The 24,720-nt window shown below is 43.4% G+C and overlaps 1 protein-coding gene across 2 annotated transcripts in view; it reads left to right on the forward strand.

Moving 5' to 3' along the window:
• LOC147700831 (DBH-like monooxygenase protein 2) overlaps nucleotides 1–24,720 on the forward strand; it is a 564,025-nt gene that overhangs the window by 81,892 nt on the left and 457,413 nt on the right. For both annotated transcript variants that reach the window (XM_086928504.1, XM_086928505.1), the window contains exons 4-5: nucleotides 9,467–9,550; nucleotides 13,109–13,273. In XM_086928504.1, coding sequence (XP_086784630.1) covers nucleotides 9,467–9,550; nucleotides 13,109–13,273 — 249 coding nt within the window. The remainder of the gene's footprint in view (nucleotides 1–9,466; nucleotides 9,551–13,108; nucleotides 13,274–24,720) is intronic.

Raw genomic sequence — 24,720 nt, forward strand, 5'->3', positions numbered from 1 at the left:
AAGCCGTGATACATAAAATAAGAATCATGATAGAAAGGAAGATTGAAACTTTGTTATGCAATAATTTTATGGGTTTAAACATATTTTCCATGGTTTGTCGCTAGTTTGAATCAATTGTGCATACGTGACCTGGACACTTCCCAGCAACCACTTCACCAAGACTACATCTTGGACTTAATCAGCCACCGGTAGGTCGAGGTCAGATGCAGTGTCTCTAGCTTGTTTCTGATAGGATCGCAGCCACAATCTGTACTCGTCTTGGGGGGAAAGTTCAGGAAGGGGTGAAACAAAGTCTGTTGCTTCAGTGTCTATTGTTTCGGGGTTAGCAAAAATGTCAATAGGAGTTGATCCGAAGAATTTGTTGCAGTGCCTAGCGTGTAGCCATCCTTTTCGTCCTTCGACCTTGACTGCAGTCCTTGTTGTGAGTAGCACCAACTTGGGAGACGTCCACCTTCTTTCCTGGGGGACTGTTGCGGTCAAAATTCCTGACGAGGATCCAATCCCCGGGTTGGATGGCGTGTTCCTCGGGCGTTGTTTTATCTGGAAAGGCTGCAGCCACCTGTGAACGACAAGAACATAGTGCAGACATCAAGGAAACTAGGTAATCTGAAAAAACATTCAAATAAATATCAGTTAATTTTTTAGGGGATGGGACGCCCCAGATATTTGGAGGTCTCCCATATGTGACTTCGAAGGGTGACAGACCCGTCCGGGAATGTGCCACCATTCGCATGTAGAAGAGAGCAACTGGGAGAGCTGTAACCCAGTATATTTGTTTGCCAGCACATATTTTGGCTAGTTTGGTCTTTAGAGTCTGATTATGTCGTTCGACTAAGTCTGCTGCTTGGGGGTGTCGAACACAGTGGAATTTCCAGGTATATCCTAACAGTAAGGAAACAGCCTCCATTAGTTTAGAGGAAAATGGTTGTCAATTGTGAGAGTATATGTCTCTTGGCAACCCATATCGGGGGAAAAATTCCCTAACTAATTGTTTAGCTGTCGTTTGGGCACCGTAGTCTGGGACGGGTATGCTTCAGTCCATCGGGACAAGGTACAGACTACTACGAGGACATACTTATGTCCTCGACATCTCTCCATCTGTATGTAGTCCATTTGGAGGACTTCAAAGGGGTGATTTGGGGGATGGAACCCTCCTTGTTCAACTGAGACACTTTTCCCGGGATTGAACTGACAGCAAATCATACAGGTTCGTACTTTTTGTTTGGCTGCTGAGCACAGATGTTTGTTATGCCATACCAAATTTAGGCCGTCCAACATTCCTTTTTCTCCTAGATTTGCAGGACCATGGGCAGTTTATATGATTACAGGAACCATTATGTCAGGGAGAAACCATTTGGATTTATCTTTTGTTACCCAGCCCTGATGTGTGTGAGAACCTCCCTCTTCTTCCCATTTTCTCTTTTCGGTCTCTGTAGCTTGGTTTTGGATGTCTACTACATCTTTGGTGGGATCGATAACTGGATAAACAGTCTTAATGGTAGGTTCAGTACTCAGTGTTCCTGTCTGAGCAGCGTGTTTAGCTGTGGCATCTGCCAGAGCATTGCCTCGGGTGATGGAGTCTATGACTTTTGTGTGGGCCTTGCATTTCAGTATAGCTATTTCTGTGGGTCTGTGTATTGATTCTAGCAGCTGAAGAATAAGATCCCCATGTTGTATTTTAGTTCCATGAGAGGTCAGAAAACCTCTCTCTTTCCATAGGATTCCGAAATTGTGGACAACACCGAACGCATATTGCGAATCGGTGTAGATGTTAACCCGTTTCCCTTTGGACCATTCACATGCTTGTGTAAGAGCTATGAGTTCTGCTGCTTGGGCTTAATGTACGGGTATTCTGGCTGCTAGGAGGACTGTATTCTCTGTAGTGACAGCATAAGTTGCTGAAAGCTTGCCTGTTTGGAAGTGCATGCAGGAACCATCTACGAACAGTGTGTGTTCGGGTGTACTTAGAGGTACGTCTACAAGATCAGACCGGGGTTTTGTGACTAGTTCCACTATCTCTAAGCAGTCATGAGTTTGATTGTCTTCTGGAACAGTGGGTAGCAGTGTAGCTGGGTTGAGGATATTGCATCATTTGATGATAATGTGGGGTTGGAATAATGTGACTTCATAACCTGTGAGACGAGCTATGGTCAAGTGTTGTGTCTGTGTCCTGTTCAAAAGTAATTCTACCGCATGTGGGACTTGTAACTCAAGAGGATGTCCTAGCACTATGGAATCACTTTGTCGAATTGCCAGAGCCGTAGCTGCAATGGATTTTAAACAGGCAGGCAGACCTTGTGCAACACGATCAAGAGTACTGGAAAAATAAGCACAGGGACGATGTTTATTGGCCTGCAATTGTGTGAGTACTGACAAGGCTGTACCTTCCCGTTCCGTGACGAAAATGACAAAAGGTTTGCATAATCAGGTGTAGCAAGGACAGGTGCAGAGCATAATGCATGTTTGAGAGTGTCAAAAGCAAAAGTATGATCAAGTGTCCATGGCAATGGAGAAGAGGTGGCAAAATTGGAGGTTGTTAATTGTATCAAAGGTTTGGCTAAATAGGCGAACTGGGGAATCCACTGCCTACAATAGGAAGTGAGGCCAATAAAAGCACAGACTTTTTTCTGTGTTTTAGGGACAGGAATGTTAAAAATGAGTTGGATTCTTTCAGATGTGAGTGCCCTACCCTCCTTTGACAGCAGGTGTCCTAAGTTTGCCACCTGCTGTAAACACAATTGTAATTTAGATGGTGATACTTTGAGGCCATGCTGTGCAAGAAACATTAGGACAGTTCGTGAGGCTTGTTCGCATTCTGGTTCGGAGTGTGCAGTGATCAGTAAGTCATCAACATATTGTAACAATGTCGTATTGGAGGGCAGAACAATGTCGTCTAACTGTCTTTTAAGTGCCTGACTGTAGATTCTGGGACTTTCTGTGTACCCTTGAGGAGCTCTTGTGAAACAGAAACTACGACCTTGCAGTGAGAATCCAAATAGATACTGAGTGCCTGGATGAATGGGTATACTGAAGAAAGCATTTTTAAGGTCAATACCTGTAAAATGTGTTGCATCAGGATCTATAGCTGTTAGCAGAGTGCTGATGTCTGAGACCACAGGGTACTGTGGTACCACACATTTGTTGAGTCCTAGTAAATCTACCACAAGTCTGTAAACTGGTGGTGCACCGTCATCTGTCTTCTTCCGCACTGGTAGAACTGGTGAATTATATATGTTGGAAGGTACTTCTCTGACTACTCCTTTTTGTATCAAGTCATCGATAATCTGAATAAGGGCTTGTTCTGCATCTGGAGGTAACTTGTATTGGCGGACACAAGGTAAGACAACACCTTCCTTCAACAGGACTATGTGTGGTGTGATATTGAGGAAAATGGAATTTTAATGGTCTATGTGTCCCCTATGTGTACCCCAACGTGTAGTATATGTGCATGACATCCATGCATTTTCCCTCCATGGCCGAAAATGAAGATGCATTTGCATTTGCGTCCAACGTTAACATGTCAGTTATTCAGTCCTTCCTTAAAAGCAACGTTAATATGGCTCTTAGGCCTATTTTGCCAACGTCTTTACATGGTACACTTTTAAAAATCGCAAAGCACACGTTTTCCACGTTTTCCTGGCCCAGTCGAGCCAGGCCCTCAATTCAGGCTCCGAGCCTCTTCTGTCTCAGAAAACTGCAGTTTAGGTATGCATCCCTGACCTCTACCTTACTTCCTGCCCAGCCGAGCGGTGCCCGGCTCGGCCTGGCCTGCCTGCCAAGACGGTATTTTGCCTACAGTTATCTGTTCAGCCTCCGCAAAAACACATTCCAGTCTAGTGAAATAGGTAAACATATTCCCGCCTGCAGAGCAAAGGGCCCGGTTTTCCTGTCTCCTTGCAAGTAATTTACTGCACCCGTTACCATGGTAGGCCCATGGCCCCGCGCATTGCACGAAGAAACATATGCACGCACTTGCATTCAGTAATGAACGGCCTCTGCCCGAGAGACCTTTTACTTCAGACAATACATCCTCCAAACATAAGATACCAGATACGCTATAGGTGCGGGTCGTTCTGACATCCCAGACACTAGACTCCTCTACTAGTGCTAAAGTCAAGCCCCAGCTCTCCCCAGTTACACGTCTATACCACGTCATGTTCAGTTGCGCGCGCATGTATGGTAAAGGTTTCTGGTGACCCTGCAAACTTTCTCTCTTGCATCCACCCACTTATGACACTTCTGTGACTCATCAAGTGCACGCCTACATGCACGCCTCCTTACACGTCTTCTTTTACGCCCATGTGTTCTTATCTCTCTCTTTTCACTTGTCACGCCTACTGTATTCATTGAAATTGTACAGTTTTACTATATATAATGTGTGATGTTAATAAAATGTTGGATATCCCTTCCTGAACCTTAGTGGTGATGGAACCCGATTCTCAGTGACTCGAGCCACTTAATTAAAGCCCGTATGACTCAGATACCACGGACTCTGCCTCTCATTTATTATGAGCTATCCTTATTGTCATTTAATGTATAGAAAAATAGTCCCGGTAATTTTATTTACCACAATATCCATGAACCCTACTTCAGTTGGATCCGTAGCCCATAATGTAGTAGGAATGTCCCTTAATCTGACATCTATTTCTCGTGTCGTGAAGTGACCTTTGAAATCTCGGAGGAATAGTCGTATTCCTTCCGGGGAACAGCATATCACAGCACCCAGCTCCTTTAGTGTCTGGATGCCGAGTAAATTTTCAGGACAGGATTAAGTAAGTACCAAATCGTGGTAGCTGTAAGAGGGCCAACCTGAAGTGATATGACTGGTGTACCTGAGAAACCCAAGGAAATACTATTTGAGCCAGAGAGGGGTACCTTGGGAACTTCGTTGTGTTGTACTGTCGTCCTACTGGCCCCGGTGTCAATCAGAAATTTTGTTTCTTTACCTAGGAGCTTAGCATATACATAGGGACCCTTTTGGTCGACCGGGACCGGGATTAGTGGACGACTATCGTGTTCCTCCGAGCTGTCTCATGAAATTGTAGGGAACTCAGGATAGGATGCCCCTGGATACTGATAGAGTTGTGTGGCTAATTTAGTATCAGCTGGGGGAGTTGATGTTGGAGCAGAGGTACGAGTGGTATAGGGGCGAGGCTGTGTCTTTCCAGTAGCAATATTATGTTGTAAGACTGGACAGTCACGTACAAAATGTCCAGGCTTTTTGCAATAATTACAAATAACCTTCTCTTGTGTTTCTGGACGTTGCTTATGAGTCTGAGGAATTGTATTGGTCTGTGCTACAAGTACCTTCATTTTAGTATCTTTTGTCCTCTCTTTCTCCTGTTCCTGTTCATCTCTAATTCTATTATGATGGTACTGGAGCATCTGAAGTGCTTGTGAATGGGAACTTGCTTTCCAAGTGCGTTTAACCTTTAATACCCTGTCTTTTATTTGAGGTAAGGCATTTTCCACAAGTTTTGAAACAAACAGTCGACTATAGGCGTCTCTACCTGAGGAGAGACCACTTTTGATAAGGAAACATTTCTCTAGTCTTGTATAATAATCCCCTATATCCTCATCTGGTTTTTGCTTGCATGCAGAGATAGCATCCCAATCTTCCTTTTTGGTGGCCAATAACTGGGAGAGTATTTTTCGGGAGAAGGCGAGGGAGTTCCAGGACTAGAGGTCCCAAGCCTTGTCCAGGAGCACAAGTAGTTTCTTCTGTCTCTAAAGCTGTCCATGTTATCTTTTTCCCTTCTACCTCCCAATATTTCCCTTTTAGTTTGTGGTATGTTCCTTGAGGCAGTAAGACTTTGAGGAGAATATTGATATCCTTATAAGTAAAGGAACCCATTTGAAGGATATCTTTGAGTTCCCTATGGAAACCCGTAGGATCTTTTTCATGAGAAGGGACCATTTTCTTCATTTCTAATATCTCTATTTTTGTCAGGGGAGTGTAGACAAATGTTTAGTGTAGCTTTCCTCCAGAATCTACAATGGGATGTACTTCTAGGAGAGGAAATTGACCTGGTCATACTGAGGAGGATTTGAGTCATAAATATTAGAATGGTATTGGACATAGCGTTGTCGTTGGTCTAGGAAAATGTTTAGGAATTCTTGTCCCCTTGTCACCCACCTCCCTTCTAGACAGTCTCGTAAGAGAGGATGTAACATTTTGGGTGGGTGGCTGGTGCCTTCATACAATGTAATGAGGTGTTGAACCAAAAAGATACTGGCTAGTCTTTGGGATGTGATAAGAACATTTGGGCGACTATGTCAGGGCCATATATAGAATATTGGTACAGTAAATGGGTGCTTGATCGAGCGAGTTCTTTTCTTGTGTGGTGAGTGAAGGTTCATCGTCCATCCGGTCATCCAAAACTTCTTGTGTTAATTGGAATGATCGATCTGAAGAAGCTGATCATTTTTTAGACTTATTCCTAAATAGCGGACGCTACTTTGGGAGCGAGGGATACGAAAACGTACTGACCCCTGAAAAGCAGCTCCTTCTTCCCTGTCTTCGTCTGTACCCCCATTCTCTGTCTCTTATGTAGGGGCATTTTTCTGGTGAGAGTCGGAAACCTTACTGGTAAAGAGAGGGATGAAGAAATCTATTTCTTTTATTTCATTATAATTTCCCGCTACCACTGCTTGATCTAGCTGAAGTAAGTCGTCGGGAACCTTTTTCCCAGCAATTGAGATCATACGGATAAAGCAAGTAATCATAAATCGTGAGAGACATTTTTTATGAGCAATAGGTCTATTTTTAATAGCCTCTTGTAGGGCTTCTAAGTGTTCTCCTGTTCAGAGAGCTTTGTAAATTTTATTTAGGCAACTTGTGATATTTGGTACCTCCCGTATGCCTTCTAAAGCTTCCCGTAAGCGATAGGAAACATCTGCTTGTGGACCTTCTCCTGGAGTCGGGTCGAATTCACATTCTAACATAGGCAGAACACCGTCTGAAATATCAGGGATGTGTTCCGTCTGAGTAACTATCCGTCTGGCTGTGGCTTGATTAGTATAAGCAGGAGGTGGTTCCATTAAATAGGTGGTAATGAAGTCTTTGGATACGGAAGGAACTCTAGGACATGGAGGTGCTGTGGGAATACTAGGGTCTGGATTATCATCAGACTCTGTCCTTTGTGAAAGGATGGGATACATACCCGTCACGGAGGCCGAGGCCTCCCTTTTTATTTGTTCAAAATTAATATCCTCATTCTGGTCTCGTAACTTTCTCATCTTACTTTCTTCTGACATTCTATTTGCTTTCTCTACTTTCCATTGCGCTTTCTGTTCCCTTCGATGTGCTTCCTTTTTGCCATAATTCGATACTCTCTAACATCGAGGGTCTTGCTTTCTTTTCCCAACATTTCTTTTCAACTGCCATGATACAATTTAAATCCCATGTGCCACTCTTTGGCCATCTAATCGCAATTTCTAAACCTTAAGTGTACTCTTCCCATAGATCTAAGTACAAAATGGCACCAATTCCATATTTTGTATACATAAGAAAACCAGGAGTATCCTTTGGGGGGACTGATACATCTTGTTTCAGTAACCCCCTCCGGGTACCCAGTTTACACAACTTCGAAAACAAAGACATTGCGTCAACAAACAACAAAAACTTACACTTGATAACTCGATATATTCTGAGTATCAGAATACAAACACATACCGTTTTCTAGAAACCTAAAACCCGTCTTGACCGTGCCCTGAAAAATCAGAACCCGTCTAGACCGTGCTCTGAAAAATCAGAACCCGTCTTGATACACCCCCAGCAGTACTCACCGAGGTGCAGAGAACTTGAAGATCTTGAAGATCTGGACACTGGACTGGTTGCGCTGCGTTCTTGATCAGGGGACTTTTCGGGGTTCTGAAGACCTCGGACTCGGCAACTTCACAAGATTCAGGCTCTGGGTCGAGACTTCCGCTGTCGTCCTCACCGCCTCGTATGGATGGCTAGGCTGCGGCTCGGTCCCTCTTCAACACAAAGGAGTTCATGCAGGAACACCCTGCAGTGTGCACTTTGAAGTCCGTCGGTATCTGGAGAGTCAGGTTCGGGTCCGCATCACCGGCGTGCGGGGAGAAAGGATGTTCCTGTTCGGGTGCAAATTTACTGTGGTAAATATTTTAGTAATTTACCTTGATCGGAATTTCTATAATATCAATAAGGTCAAGCATGAAGAGCAGAGTCTGTGGTGGTTAGAATTCAAGGGTCTTAATTCAGTAACTCTAGTTAAGGGAGAGCTCCGTCACCTAAGGAGGCTCGGGAATAGTCTCTACTTTAATCAAAGAAAACATGCTATTTATACATTTTTGACACAGAAAAGAGGAAGGAGCTTCCCTTGAGCAAAATCTGGTTAGCCGTGTTGTAATCATACAGAAGTCATGACAGAAAGAAGCGTGACTGTGTCTTTAATCATGAGGAAGTCACTGCAGAAGCAGAGCGTTGAAAAATAACCCTAGGCTGGTTCCTTAGATAATAGAGAGAATGAGAGAGTGAACTGGTCGTGACAGGATGTCTGGTGTCTTGTCTTAGCAAACAGGTCCTCGTTTCTCCGAATCGGTTGTTGTGTCTTGGCAAACAGGGGCTCGTTTCTCGGAATCGGCCTGACCATAAGAGTGTGTGGTTGCAACGGGGCTCATTTCTCAGAATTGGCATGGACATAAAAATGTGTGGTTGTATTTAGAGGAAGTAGTGCGTTGTGTGCAACCTTACGTTTATGTGCCCGGGTTTTCTAGTCTCCATCATGGTGGGTTCGGGACATGAAAGAGAGGGTGTATAATGGGACATACATAACGAAAAATATTCATTTTCCACAGAGACAGAGGCCCTCATGATGTCCACCTGCAGCATGCTAATCTTAATCTGAATGCTGAATTTCTTCCTTAAGAAAAATAACAATTTAAGATTGTGAATGCTGGGCTGAATGTCTGCTGTCCCTTGTGGGGCTCCATCTCTGTATCCATAGGCTTCCAGTAGGATTTGAAAAGTGGAAGCCAGCCTCAATAACATTCATAAGGCTGGATTCATCCAATCCTTTAGAATGGTCATATTGCACAGTGATAGCTCTATACCTGTGTTGCAGCATGTGTTGCAGTGCAACATGTACGTTGGATGGCAAAACAATAGGTGTACGACTCACCGAATGCTTTAAGACTTGACCAATTGTACATTGAGCCGTTGGCAATTCATTGCATATGATTTGAGGCTTTAACTTAACTAAGATGGAAGATTCCTGGATAGGAGTTTTAAAGTTACGTAAGAGTTTTCACAAATTTTTCCAAACAACATTGCACTAAGTAATTCCCTCAAATGGATACTTAATTTTAAGCCATATAGTATTTCTGTCTTGACACTATTTCCTCTTGGCTTTTTAATAACAATCACTTTTAATGACCTTCATTATGGCCACCCAAGTTTGCTGAAATTCTAACATAATTCTTTTTTCTTCCCAATGCTTAGTTTTCCATACCACCTGATGCAACCACCTACGGATGTGCATACATTCCGCTGCCACAACTGACTGAAAAAAATCATATCTATAAGGTACATTGTGTATACTCCCTCCATATAGTACATTGTCCATCAAACCAAGGTAATTTGCTTTGCAACTGTTACTATGTCACCAGGAGGAAAGGACATTCCTGCATTATTGCTCCAAGATGTTGTGAATTTGCTTGACTACAAACCACTACCTTAGGAAGGAGTTTTGTTACACACTCACATAACATATGCCTGTCCTGCCCATGAAACTGACTAAATTTGTTCATCCAGCAGAGAGTAGACCTCTAAAATGTATTTTGTCATGCTATATATAGTGTTCTGAACAAAGCCCATTATATTAATAAATCTCCTAAAAACAGCATTGTCAGGGGATCTAGTGAAGTTCAGGACAACCTGTCAGGGAAACTATCAGAGTTAGGAACAAGGGAAGGTAACGGGTGGGGTTGTTCCTCTATGCAGGGACAAACGATTTCCAAAGAAGGGGCTATATATGAACAAGAGAGTACCTGAAGGTTGGGAGGAAATCAGGACAGAAGCTGAGGATTAAAGCATGTTGAAATAGGTAGTGCATAGTGAACTGGAAAGTCTGCAGTGGACACTATTACAATGACACAAGTACAAATAACAGAAAGGGTGAAAACAGGGAAATAATAGACAAACTGTCATAAATTATATAGTGTCCTTTCCTTGCTTGTGATATTTCTGTGTATTGAAAAGATCTTACATGAAGGCAAGGAACGGATTACTTTTGCATAATTTAGGGAGACACCCTGGAGCTTCTATACAGAGGAAGCACTGGGTGGCTCTCAGTGCCAAGGCACAAGCCTTAGAGTTTAACTGGCACCCTTTGGAAGCAATGGAAATCAAGGTAATAATGTCACACACAGGAAGACAAGGAGAGAAGTGGAAGGTACACACAAACTGAGCTCAGGGAAAAGCTGGCCTGGAAAAGGGTTATATGCCTGATTCAGAATTTACTGAAGTGTGAATCTACTCACTACCTAGGACAGGACAGGAATATGCAGTCGGAACAAAAACGCGAAATACAACACTAAGAATCTGCACATACCAGAAAGGTCTATAAGCGTGCAATCAGAACTAGGAACAAGACAAGCATTGGAACCAAAAGGCAAGATAAATAAGAGACAAACAACAGACACAATTAACTAACAGGACCAGGAACAGGGAATCAACAACTATGAACCAGAAATATGTAATATTGTAGCAGGATCAAACAGAGCACTAGAGGACTCTGCAGAAAGGTCAGATTCTATCAGATGCAATCTGGGCTCACCAGGTAGAAATAGCTTGGGACTCATGGGTAGAGCACAGATGCAGGGAAAGAGCCAGGTACAAGGATCTGGGAACCATTAATGAAAGAAAGGCAGAACTGGGACTTGGAAACAGGAGCACCAGGGAAAAAAACAGACGCAAGATTGGACACAGGAAAACTGAGAACAAAGTATGGGTCAGAGCTAAGAGACATAAATGTCCAGAATGCAGATATATAGAGGTCAGAAGTGCTGTGGGATCCAGAAATCAAGATAGAGAATACAGCACCAGGAAATGATTGGGGCATAAGACTTATGTATATTTATTGTTGCCAGACTGGGCTTTCACTGGTTTATGACATAAGGAATAGCCAAGTCAAAAGATATTTTGTGGTTTCCTAATCAATTTTAAATGTATGCTCTAGAATATTAATTACTTTCAAAAGGTAGTTAATGAACCAGAAATAAGAATACAATTGCATGCCCAATAAAGGGCCACTTGGAAAGCATAAGACCAAAATGTTAAAAATTAGCTGAAACTTCGGATATGTTTAGCTAAAGTGTCTTGAATCCCTACAGAAAATAGATATTGCCAGAAATATGTATCTTAAGAATGTAACTCTGCAGCAATGTGAACTATGATTCGAAAGTATGACATATGCAGATTGGTCATTACCTAGTACCTACTAGATCATGTTGTGGTCAGTCAGAAATCATCTCACCAACTGATGTTCCTCAAACAGAAGTCTTTGTGGTCCATTAAAAAAGGAAGGAATATTCCCTGGCTCTGATTTCAAGTAGGGTTGGCCGGCAAAATCAGCTACACATCTGAAATTTGTGCAGTTTTACCACTCAGTGCTCCAAGCAGAGCAATGGGATTGTCAGCAACTCTGCCTACCACTGGTGGAGCAGAGTTTTGCTGCACCCTCACCACCATCTATCTGGCAACTATAGATTTCGATTGGCTGCTTATATACAAAATTGCCTCTGTGGATGGTGGTCTAGTGTTAAGCAGATATGAGGGGCTTCTCTAGCCCCTTCACACAATTCCTTCAGCCATTCGAAGGTTAGAACACCACCCTCAGTGAAGTGCCGGGGTGGTCAGTTGTTTGTTATGTGCATGGCTTCTTCTTATTGGCGCCAGCACCTATCCGGGGCTCCGGTGCCTTCCCCCGCTGTCCTCTGTGGTAGCCAGCACTGGGGCACAGAGCGTTCAGCTCAGGAGTCCTCCTGGTGCTCCACTGCTGGCTTGCCTGAAAAGGTAGAAGCATGCATAGTACATTGTTTCTTTCAACACGTACCGCTTTGGCAGTTGATTTTTTTGGAGCGGGAGGTTAAGGCTTGACAACGCTCAATGGGGAATTCCTGACTAACATTGTTTTCATTCTACTGCCACTGTCCTTGTCTTTTACTTCAAATGTGTGGTGACTCTCATTCTGGAGCCGGTATCTCCTGCCGCTTGCAGAACTTTGTGGAATTTGGCAAAGTTTTTGGGTAACTCCGCCGACTTTCCTGGAGTGAAACTCTGCGAGCTCCGACTACCCCTACTGTTAAGTACTTAAAGAAGGAGAGTAGAGGTGAAGGCTGAACTACTCTAGAGTTAATGACCAAAGCAATATGGCTACATACACATTTTTGAATGTCAGACCACAATCTACTGGTTTTTGATATGTTCAAATTGCGGGGACAACCACTGATTATGTAGATGATTGTCATTTAAGTTAAATGTATGTGAATTTTTCCCCTGCAAATATTCTGAAATGTTGACAAGGTTCCTGCCTTTGTGGGCCCCCATGTAAATGAAGGCTTTGTTAGTTAAATGTTAAAATCTGCTTCATAGTAAGTATAACTAAATGTCTTTTTTTATGCATATTCTAATATTTTTTGCTTGATTGTTATTACCTGATAGGTGTGAATACATATTATACCTACAATATGTGTTTCACTCGTCATTGTATTTTTTCTAAGCCATCCTGGTGACTCTCAAGCACATACACTTGAGTCAAATGTGTTGATTTCTGGACATCGTGGAAATGTGTTTTCTTGTACCAGTGCTCTCTTCTGTCTAGCTTTCACTATGCACATATCTCCTAATGTACAAATATTTAGACTCTTATTTCCAAGGGGCTTACATGAGTCAAGACCTAAGCAAATTAGATAACAGTCTCCTTGGATTAAATGCTCAAGGGAGTATAAAAACAAACGGATTGAAATGAAATGTACTCCCATGTTAAATAGTAGAAATTTGACCTGAATCTTCTCTCTTTTTCTCACAAGAAACAACATGTACTTTCTATAACTCCTTTATTGCTCTGTGACCCCTTCACAGTTTGATTCCATCATACAAGACAGCAACAAAAATCTGGTACATCACATCCTGGTCTACGGCTGTCCAAACTCCACCAACGTCAACATTGCACCTGGAATTTGTAATAACAATCCAGACTTTTATGCCTGTACAGAGGTGATTATTGGATGGGCTGTTGGTGGTAAGGTAAGTCAATGAATGAACAACTGGGCTTCTACAAAGTTTGTGGTCATGGTTAATAGCACCATTCAGTACTGGAGGGATTCCATCAGGCGATTCTATGCCAGCTATAACTTAGGCTGTCTCAGCATTGTTGGTGCTATATGGTAGCTTTCCATGTTTTCCAACCATCACTTCCATTTTGATTAAACATTTTTTATTTTTTGCATCACATTCATTATTTTTTCTTGTTACTCAAAGTTCACCTCTTCTCTTGTAGCCTTTGTTGCTCAACTGTAACATCCCCCCTTTCTCGTCTTTCGATTCCTGTTTTATCCCACCCACTGAACAGCATTCACCCCACAGGGAACTATTTTATATCACAGCAGTCATTAGACACATCACTGATTGAATGGGCCAAATTCAGGGTGTAGAAGGGGAGAAAAGGGACACTGGTAAAGGGAAAAAAGGACAAGAAAAATTGGAGTGCAAATGTCAGGTCTGTGTCACAGCGTGACAAGACAAAAGGAAAACAAAAATGCAATGACTGATAGTAAACCTTCGCACAAACAGCAGCATCTGAGCTATAAATCAGGACAGAAGCTAAACGCTAGCAGTCGTGGCTTAGCATTCCCTTTTAGGTGCCCGTTAAACCAATGTAATTTGTGCCCTTCCCAAGGACAATTATAGCTCTAAATGATGACTTAACTACACTGATGTTGAAAACACCTGTGTAAAAAACAAAAGCACAATTGATGAAAAAATAAGTCTTTGCAGAGTAAAACGTGTACAGAAAGCTTCTGTTAATCTGATTGGATCACATTAATCCTTGCGTTGAGGCCACTCATTTTGTCTTCATAAATCTGTTATGAAATTTTCAGTGGATAAAGCAGACAGTGGAAACAAGGCATGCATCTGATGATAGAAACTAGGTAACATGAAGGACCGTTGTAAATATTTGAATGTCTTGAAAAATCAGCTTTGTATTCTCATTCCTGCATTATCTAAAGAAGGTAGAAGAGGGGGTATGTGGGTCTAGAAAGTGATTTTGCAGATATGATCCCACAGGACTCTGTAGGTTTAATATGGCTTGTATCCCAGACTTCACCCAGTTTGGAGGTCCTTATATAGTCTGAGTCTTTGAATCCATCCTAGGTCAACAATTGGGAAAGCTAAATCTCTGACAAAGAATGGGCTACTGCATCAACCGGCCTCATCAGCATCAGCATTTTCCCGTATGGTCCATATGCCCCTTTTGCAGTGTTACCGCCATGACTGAATGTAGTGAGTTTAGAACTTCAGCTCTGAGTATGTTTGTGCATCGCCAATTCAAACAGACCCAGGCCCAGTTCTGAACTGTGTACACCAGTTGAAAGTGCATAGCAAAGGTTACCCTTGGTGGTTCAGCCACCCAAAGCAAATTGCTAACCAGTTCAAACATCCAGTTGAGGAAGCTGGCTCGCATTTGTATAGTTTTGGAGTGCATACGGCATCCTTGTCAGTACGATTATTTTAAATAACATAGAGTCAACCAGCATAGAGAGAAGCACGATGTCTCAGTTATGCAAATTGTACCTCAAAGTATGCAGCTGGGTAAGTATGTTAGACCTAGCACAACTGGGAGATCAACAAGACTTGCACACCCAGATGTTTAAGATTGTCCAGCTTGACTCACCACTAGGACAGCCACACCATTGCTTGGGGACCACTCTGCACCAGGATCATGATTGATTTGTTCCAGTTGACCAAAATAAGAGATGTTGGGGTTTAAAAAATATACTTGTCTGGAGAAGCGAGTCCTAGCAGTGGACTCGCAGATCCTACCAAAAATTGTTTGGCTATCAACACTTCAACCAGGAGGTGGTGGTAGCCATCTTGGGACACGGCTTGAAACATATTCATGGGTGGACCTGCAAAATTGAAAAAAGGACGCAAGAGCTCAAGTGCATCTTTTTTACCATGTGGTCCAAATCTGGGAGGCAGTGTTTAATAATTATGCCCAAGGTGTCCATGAAGCACCCCGACCCACGGGACTGCCACTTCCCTGGGGCAAGCAATAATAAACTGATGATGGGGGCCTGCATGCCCCCCTCCTCTGGGACAGCCATCTCCCTTATTCTATTAACTACATTACCATGAGGAAGGTCTATATGGCCCTCCCTGCAGCCTCTGGGACCGCCACCTCCCTGGGGCATTATGTATAAATGAGACCTGAAGGCCGCCACATCAATGAGCTTTCACAAAATAAATGGGGGGTGCTTGGCCATCCTTCACCCAGGGGACCGCCACCTCCCTGGAACTTTAACTTTAAGTAATGGGGGAGATGTGGAGACCCCCCAGCCTTGGTGTTTCCTACCTCCCTCGAGCAATTAACATAGAAATACTGGGGGACCCGCACAGCCCCCCACAGCCATTGGGACCGCCACCTCCCTAGGCTCAAATAATATAATGGAGTGGGTCCGTTGTGGACCCCCACCCCTGGGGCTACACACCTTCCCAAGGCTTAAGTAAAGATTGGAGGGAGGCTGTGTGGCCCCCCTCCTGGAGCCAAATATGGCACTGGGGACCACTAACCCCAGGACCGACTCCTGCTATGTCGCAGGGTGCACCCCCTCCGCAGTTATAGCTGTGTGCTATTGCTGGCAGGAGCTTTACTTTACTGTTTCTTTGAAATTAATGGTTTAGAAAAATCACCGATTTGTTGGAGTTGTGTCCTTAAATGCAGGCCAAAGATGGGAGGATTTATGTTCACAGCAGGTCCAGCCGTGAAAGGATTGCACCGCCCTTTGAAATCTAAAAGGGACTGACGGATTTGAACTGGATCAAAATCCAAATATTGGCACTGTCGGCTTGTAATGTTTAAAACAAGACTCTTAACCTGAGACCCACTGGAGGGTTTGTTACTGGTCCTGGAAATATTTTGAATTTACACACAACCCATATATATATATATATATATATCTCCGTCAGTCCTAAACTACTGGCTTCCTTAGTAGGCAATCAGGTACCGACCACGAAACATACATTGTTGAAAATATTTAGTGCTTTATTTTCTTATCTCCAATTCCAGCATGATGTGTTTCGGTTGCAGACTTGATCACATCATATATATATGGCTGGAACCCACTGCTGGTAATTTAAATTACTGCAATTCCATTTTCTGGTAATGATGCGCTCTCAGAGACTGTATTTCTTCTCCAAGGTTTATTTAGCTGCAAAACCATTACGCGTTTCGACACTCTCGGTGTCTTGGTCACGCAATTCCATTGCAATTGCAACCGTACATAAATTCAAATACAAACACCAAACATGGGTAAACATGGAAAGAAGACTTTGTTGCGTTACGAGATCTCAATACTATCGATCATTATTAAGGATGGGCGAATTTTGCGAATCTCGCGTTCGCGAATTTTGCGGATTTGCGAACTCGCAATCCGCAAAATCCGCGAATTCTCGCGAATTTGCGGATGTTTTTATTTTTGTGTGTTCGCGCGGGTTTCTGCCAGGTCGCGAGGGTTTTTGTACAATTTCGCAAACGCGAACTTACCTGTTGGTTCGCAAGTTTTGCGAACTTGTTGTTTCTACGTGTCCAGCCAGTTTGGGACACTCTTCTTCATTACTGCCACCCTCTGTCACCACATGCCACCCTCTGGCTCACCCATGCCACCCTCTGTTTCATCACAGCACCCTCTGGTTGTCCAGTGTACATTATTGTGGCAAAGCAAAGCACACCTTCCCTGCCTCAAGTGACCTGAATTAATTTGGGGCTGATTAATGTGTCACAGAATATTTTTTTAGCTGGCACCTGCTTCCTTAGTGCTTCCTGATTAGTGATCTTTTGCACTTGCTAAGTGCTTTCATTGTTGCAAAATTAGTTACAACACCTGCCCTGCCCCAACTGACAATAATGAATTAGGGGCTGATTAATGTGTCACTGGATTTGAACTTCCAGCCTGGCTCCTGCTTGTCTCCCTTAGCTGTAATTCAGGACCTTTGTGGCATATGTGTAACTATTCTGAGGGTCAGAGCAGGGCCACATAATAGTTGCAAGTAGGCAACTTAACTCTGGAGGGGCCCCTCAGGAAGCACTACAGCAAATGGCTACTAATGATGAGCTTGAACTTTTGAACCTGGTAAGTAGTTTCAGTTTTGCTAAGATCGTATTTCTGCAATTTAGCGCTTATTCGCGGGGCGCGAAGTTGAACTGGGAAGCCGCGAACTCACGCGAACAGTGCAAACAAGCCATAAAATCCGCTGCTCGCGGATTTGCGGATTTTGCGGGAAATTCGCGAATCTCGCGGATTGCGAATTTACCGAAAATCCGCAAAATCCGCGAGCGGAACGGATTTTCCGCCCATACTTAATCATTATAAACACCATTTTTGAATGGTGTGGGATACTAAGTAGTTTCCATTAAACGTGTTCAATTTCACATTTCATTTACAGCGGTACTATCTCATATTTTCATATTTTTACCGGATCATTACAGACATGGTTCTAGTCGTATTAAACCAAATTTCATTCTAAAACTTTTCATTTGTGCATATTCAATAAAGTTATCAACATTTTGTATATGCCCCCTCGAGAAAGTGTTCCCGTCGTCAGGCTGTATGAGCTTCCTGTTAGTAGGTAATTCTGGTGAGTTTTATGTAACCACCGCCCACCACTCGTATTCTGTATCAGTCGGGGGATCTGTCAATGACCGTGGTACACTCTGAACTGTTAAGTTTAGTAACAAGACGATTTATAATATAATTGTAATGGAGAAGTGACTGTATATTAGTCCTCAACCATGTTCATTGTCTTCCTTTGCCAAGTGGCTTAGTAGAGACGTGCCCCAATGTCCAGTTTGTTACAGTATATAAAGGAAATTAAATATGTCAAATAACAGTACCCACTGTTAAAAGAGTGCTCAATATCTCCTACAAAAGTGTAAGTGCTCTACCGGAAAAAAGGGGTAGGGAACCAATGTGATTTCCAAAAGTGAATGTGAAGGGCCCCTTTCTTTCCTCCTAAAAAATAAAAAACACAAAAAAACGATAATAATTACATTAAAAACATAGGTTAAAATATCGTTCTTGTTATACACAGTTCATGACAATGACGTGTACAGGAAATCTAGGGAAACTGGGTAAACCAATCACTGCAATAGAATCAACTTTGTGTGGAAGACAGTACTATAAAATGCCAAAACTTATCATATACTATCTTTTCTCATACCTATTCCTACTTTACTCCTCATAAAGATGAGTGGCTAGTTCCTCATCAAGGTTGTGCCCCCCTGGTGCTCTGGTCTCAAGTTCAATTATCCACTTTGATTCTCTTTTTCTTAAAGTAAGTTCCCTGTTTCCCCCTCTTTTACTACAATGTACTTGTTCAATCACAAAGTACTTGAGTAGAGAATTGTTTCACCCATGTTCTCCTCAAAATGTCGGGCTATAGGGTAATGTGGGTCATGATTGGTTATGGCACGTAGGTGTCCTTGAATATATTTTTTCCGCATACAGGTAGTGCTCGCTACATATCTTAACCTGCAAGGGCATTCTAGGACATATATTGCAAAGGTATTGCTGCAAGTTAAAAATTGTCCCTGTTATTTCAAACTCCTTAACCATTTTACTTGATTTGTATGCCCTGCAGTGTCCACACGCGTAGAAACCATTGAGATTGTGTACATTTATGTTTTTATTCTCTGTAATATCCCCCTTTACTAAGAGATCTTGTAGGCTCCTCCCTCTGCGATATGTTATTGACGGTCTGTCCCAAAAAGTTTGACCTATAATATGATCTGTTTGTAGGATTCCCCAGTTCTTTTTGAGAATCCTTTGGATTTTGTTGGAGTCATGATTATATGTGATCAGCCTTGTTGTCATTTCATTGTGTGTCTCACTCTCTCTCTTTTTGGTTTCCAAAGTTCCACTCCTTGTTATCTCTTTTATTTTTTCCATGGCTTTATTGAGCACCCATTCAGGTTACCTTCTTGGTGGTGAGTGATGCTGTGGTGGAGCTGAGTGATGCTGTGATGCCCCTCACTCCGTTTGGAGTTCATTAACATCTTGGCTCAATATAAAAAGGCTATCTTGGCGGATAAAACAGCCTATTTTTCCTCAAAAGTTCTCGCAGCTGAGAACCAATCGAGGGAAACCTTCTCGATTGTGCATAACCTGGCATTCTCCGACAGAACAACTCTGAAGCCCACCCCTTCCCAGGAACTCTGTCACTCCCTAAATAACTTCTTTATTCAGAAAATCGCCACCATCAAAGCCAACATTCCTCTTCCTCCTCCCACTTTTGTGGATCCTCAATGTCTCCCCCCAAGGGACAACTTGTTGCCCTCCCCCCCTTGACCAAGGAATCCCTGACTTCAATAATCCCCCTTGTCAAATCTGGTTCCCCCTTAGACCCTTGCCCTGCCCACATCCTCCGTCACATTTTTACCACTTGTCCAGACCCCCCCCTTTACCTCCTCAACAGCTCTCTCTCTCAGGGTGTCGTAGCCAACCCACTTAAAACAGCAGTTATTGTCCCCATCCTGAAGAAGCCGGGTGCAGACCACTCAGTTCCCACCAACTATCGCCCCATCTCCCTCCTGTCCTTTTTGGCAAAGGTGCTCGAGCGCCATGTCACCTGCCCTCTGAGCTCTTTTGTGGAGAAGTACTGGGTTCTAGCTCCCCGCCAGGCCGGTTTCCGCCCCGCACACTCTACGGAGTCTGTAGTACTATCGGTCCTTGACAACCTCAGGGAGGGAATGGATACTAGCCAGACCCAGGCTTTGGTTCTCCTCGATCTCTCAGCCGCTTTTGACACGGTTGATCACACCATCTTACTTTCCCGTGTCAAGGTGGCGGGGATCGGGGGTACCGCCCTGGTATGGTTATCCTCCTTCCTGAGGGACCGCACCCATGCGGTTCGCCTGGGTGATTTTTCTGCAGACTTCCGGAAAATTCAGTGCGGGGTCCCCCAAGCCTCCTCCCTTTCACCTCTTTTGTTTAATCTTTACATCGCCCCTCTTATTTTTTCACTGCAGCAAATGGAGGTCACCGTATATAATTATGCGGATGACCTCCAACTTGTCTTTAATCTGTCTTCTTCCCCTGCTTCTGTTCTTAATTTCCAATCTATTATGATTCATATCCGGGACTGGATGAACCACAACCATCTGAAACTCAACCCAGACAAGACTGAGCTGGTGTTGACGGGTGGTTCATCCAGTCCCTGGTCTTCTTTGTTTTGGCCCCCTTCCCTTGGCTCTCCACCTGTCCCTTCTACCTCTGTAAAAACATTAGGCATTAAACTTAATTCCCAGCTCACCCTTCACTCCCAGGTTAGTTCTGTGGTGTCTTCTTCTTTTCTTTCACTACGCACTATACGCAAGGTGTCCTGTTTCTTTTCTTTTGATGCTCTGAAACTGATCACCCTGGCAATAGTCATCTCCCGCCTGGATTACGGCAACGCTCTATATGCAAGTATACCTGCATATAGCTTAAGGCGTTTGCAGCAGATCCAGAACCAGGCGGCGCGCCTGGTGTTCAAACTGCCAAAGTTCCATCACGTCACTCCCCTCCTTAAGTCCCTACATTGGCTCCCAGTCCGTGACCGTGTCCAGTTTAAGCTTGCCTCTATCACCTTTCAAGCACGACTGGGCACGGCACCGGCTTTTATCTCATCTGAGATCATTCCCTTAGTTCCTACTAGGGAACTGCGCTCATCCACTCAATCCCTCCTCACAGTCCCGCGGTTCCGGAGGAAGAAATGGGGAGGATCGAAATTTGCGACCCTTGTCCACTCTTTTGGAATTCCCTGCCTTTAGAGCTCAGAGCCTTAACCCTCTATCCGCAATTCCGGAAACAGCTCAAAGCCCACTTGTTTACTAAATCTTTTAATTAGTCCACTAGCTGTCTTGTTTCCCTTTTTTAATTTAACTTCCGCCACTCCCGCCCAGATATCTGTCAGTTGCAGCGCCATGAAACCGCTGGTGAACGTGCGCTATATAAATAATTTTAAATTCAAACTCAAATTAAATTCAAATTCTGTGGTGGCGCTGAGTGGTGCTGTGGAGGTGCTGAGTGGTGCTGTGGTGGTCCTGACCGATGCTGTGGTGGTGCTGAGTGGTGCTGTTGTGGTGGTAAGTGATGCTGTGGTGGTGCTGAGTGATACTGTAGTGGTGCTGAGTGATGCTGTTGTGGTGCTGAGTGATGCTGTGGTGGTGCTGAATGATGCTGTGGTGGTGCTGAGTGATAATGTGGTGGTGCTGAGTGATAATGTGGTGCTGCTGAGTGATGCTGGGGTAGCGCTGAGTGATGATGTGGTGATGAAAAGGTCAGAAAGGCACAAAAAGCAGTCTAACAAAGGGCAGAAAGGCAGACAAATAAGGGAAAAACGAGTCCGACAGAGGGCAGAAGGGCACGGAAAACCAGTCTAACAGAGGACAGAAGGGCAGAAAAACAAGGGAAAAACAAATCTAACAGAGGGCAGAAGGGCACAAAAAACGAGTCTAATAGGGGGTAGAAAGGCACAAAAATAAGTCTAACAGAGGGCAGAAGGGCACAAAAACAAGGGAATAACAAAGGGCAGAAGGGCAAAAAAACAAGTGGAAAAGGAGTCTGAAAGAGGGCAGAAGGGCACAAAAAACAAGTCAAACAGGGGGAAGAAGGGCAGAAAAACAAGGGAAAAACGAGTCTAACAGAGGGCAGAAGGGCAGAAAAAAAGGGCACAAAAAACGAGTCTAGCAGGGGACAGAATAAATGCCACCCTGCGTGTTTGTCCACGAAGATGCCACCTTTTTGTGCAATACCTCTACTCAACTGGAGTTCTTTCTACTGTCTAATCAGTAAGTGCTCACTCGTTGGCTAAATGTATAGGGGCAGATTTACAATAACTGGTGCATCCCCAGGGATGCGTCAGCTATTGTGTGCCGCAGCTCGGCCACCCATGGTGCACCGCATTTACAATGCGGCGCACCATGTGGCAAAACGGCACAGATGCACGCATCTGTGCCGTAAAAGCAGCGCATTGCTGGAGCTGCATCGCAAGCGCGACGCAGCTCCAGCAATGCTCTGGGGGGCCCTACCTGCCCAATGCTGCATCAAGCCTTGCGCCTGCTTCAAGCAGGCGCAGGGTTTTGACGCAGCATTGGCCTAAAAGTGACTGAGTGAAGTCTTGTAGCTTTCACTCAGCCACTTTTAGGAGGCGTTCCTGCTCAGGAAAGCCCTCCCCTGCGCCAGAACACCTCCTGATGGTGCACAGCTTTACAACGTGACGCATCTCTCAGATGTGTCACGTTGTTAATACCCAGCACCTTCACAAAAGTGACACAACTGCGGCGCAAAAGAGGCGCAAGCGGCTTGTAAATCTGCCCCATAGTGCTTTTACTACACTGTAGCTGCATAAAGGGCCCGAAGATGTGTCTCCAGTGACCATGTGTGACTGTGCCTGTGTTACAGGCACACATGGTCACTGGAGACACTTCTTCTAGCCTTTTATGAAGCTGCAGTGTAGTAAAAGCACTATACATTTACCCAATGAGGGAGCAATCTGCGATTTCGCTGGAAAATTCGCAAATTTCCAGATTATTTGCGATTTTGTGGGAAAAACCACGAATTCACGAAACGCAAATTCGCAAATATCGACCATGCTTACTGTTCACGATTAATAGGAAGATACAACCCCTCCAAGAAAACAAAGTGATTTCTGGTAATATTTTACAATACCTTCAGGAGAAAATGTTAGAGAGAAATATGTGTAGTGCAGTATATGTGGCATGCAGTTAGCCAGGGGCACTGCCAAGAAGTATTCATATGGGACAAGTTCCATGTGGAAGCAGCTATAAACAATTCATGACAGGGTCTACAAGCGAATGATGCAAGAGAAAGCAGGTGCAACAGGAGAGTTCACATCTACAGCACCATTGGGAGAACTTTCATCAGCTGCAGTCATTACAATACCAGCTGCCTGCGAATAATTGAGTGATATTACTATTCACTGTGCAAAATGTCACATGCTTATCACTGTAAAAATGTCTTATGTGGGTGATTTCCTGGATACAGTGAAGAAGCATTGCTGTTAGGGTTTTCTTTCAGCCACATAATGTTTTTTGAACACTAGCCAGTCGATTCTTTCCATTTACCTATCCATACCTTTGTACAACCCTGTTTACTTTCTGTTAAAAAGAAAACAATAAAACAATTAACAACTTAAAAAACATTTCTGCAAAAAAAATGGCTCTTTTTAATGCAACCTTTTGGTCAAGGAAGAATGGGGAAAGTTCCTTTAAAATCAAAAGTGGATAGCTAGCTGGGTATGTACAAACCAGAACTGCACCGTATAAGGAGTCGCGGTCTCAATTAAGAAATCAGATTGAAGATTCAGAAGTAGATAAAGAGGGTAGATGGGTAGTGGTGAAACTAAAAATACGAAACAACATATATACAGTGTTTGGATATTATGACCCCAACCAGTACGACCCAGAACCTCTGCAAAAATTGTACTCACAGCTTTCAACTGTGCAAGCCCCGATAACAATGGGAGGGGATTTTAATATAATCTTGGACTTAAGAAAAGATAGATTTCCACTCAAACATGGTCCGAATCTACCAAAAATTAGGGAGTAGGTAAATCATTGTATTAAAGATCTCGGTACTTTTGATATGGAGGGAGAAAGGAGAAAACTTCAATAAATACACATTGCATAATAAATGGTTGGGGCATGCATCAAGGATAGATTATTTTTTAATAGATAAGGGACTATCAAAAGCAACACAAAAAGTTGAGCATATACCAGCACATCTATCGGACCACTCAACAGTGATTTAAAATCCTAATTGTAGCAATGCAATCCATACACACATATACACAGTAGATAGGGGAATCTTCCTAGATGGTAGCTGCTTAGAAAAATTGGCAAAACAAACCAAAGAGTTCTTTCAAAATAACAAAGAAGAAACCTTGAGTCAAACTGCATGGGAGGCATACAAAGCCTATATAGGGGGTAAATTAATCAGCCTTGCGGCCTACATAAGTAAAACCAGAAGAAATAGCAACCTTAGAGCTTGAGAGTACTCTAACTGCGAGTCTTTATGCTAAAACTAGACTTGGGGAGAAGAGAAATAAAAAGAAGATGGAGCTGGTAGAATTCCTTGAAATATTTGTAAAAGATAAATGGGATGCAAGCAAAATAGCACACTACGAGTATGGAGAGGAGTATGGGAGGTTATTGGAGTGGAAGCTCAAAACCGAGACAACGCGTAATGGCATAGGGAAGATTCAGGTGGGAGATCAAAAATAGACTACCGAAGAAGAAGAAATCAGAAATGAATTTGTAGGTTGTTTTGGTAACCTATATACCAAGTAAGAACCTCCTACGGAAGAAAAAACTACAACATATGCTGGAAAAAATAGCCCTCCCAAAACTCTCATAGGAGCAAATAGATGTGATCAACAAGGAAATAACTAAGGATGAAGTGTTAGGAGTGCTA

Source organism: Lissotriton vulgaris, chromosome 7, assembly GCF_964263255.1.
Source record: "Lissotriton vulgaris chromosome 7, aLisVul1.2, whole genome shotgun sequence".
Taxonomy (NCBI): domain Eukaryota; kingdom Metazoa; phylum Chordata; class Amphibia; order Caudata; family Salamandridae; genus Lissotriton; species Lissotriton vulgaris.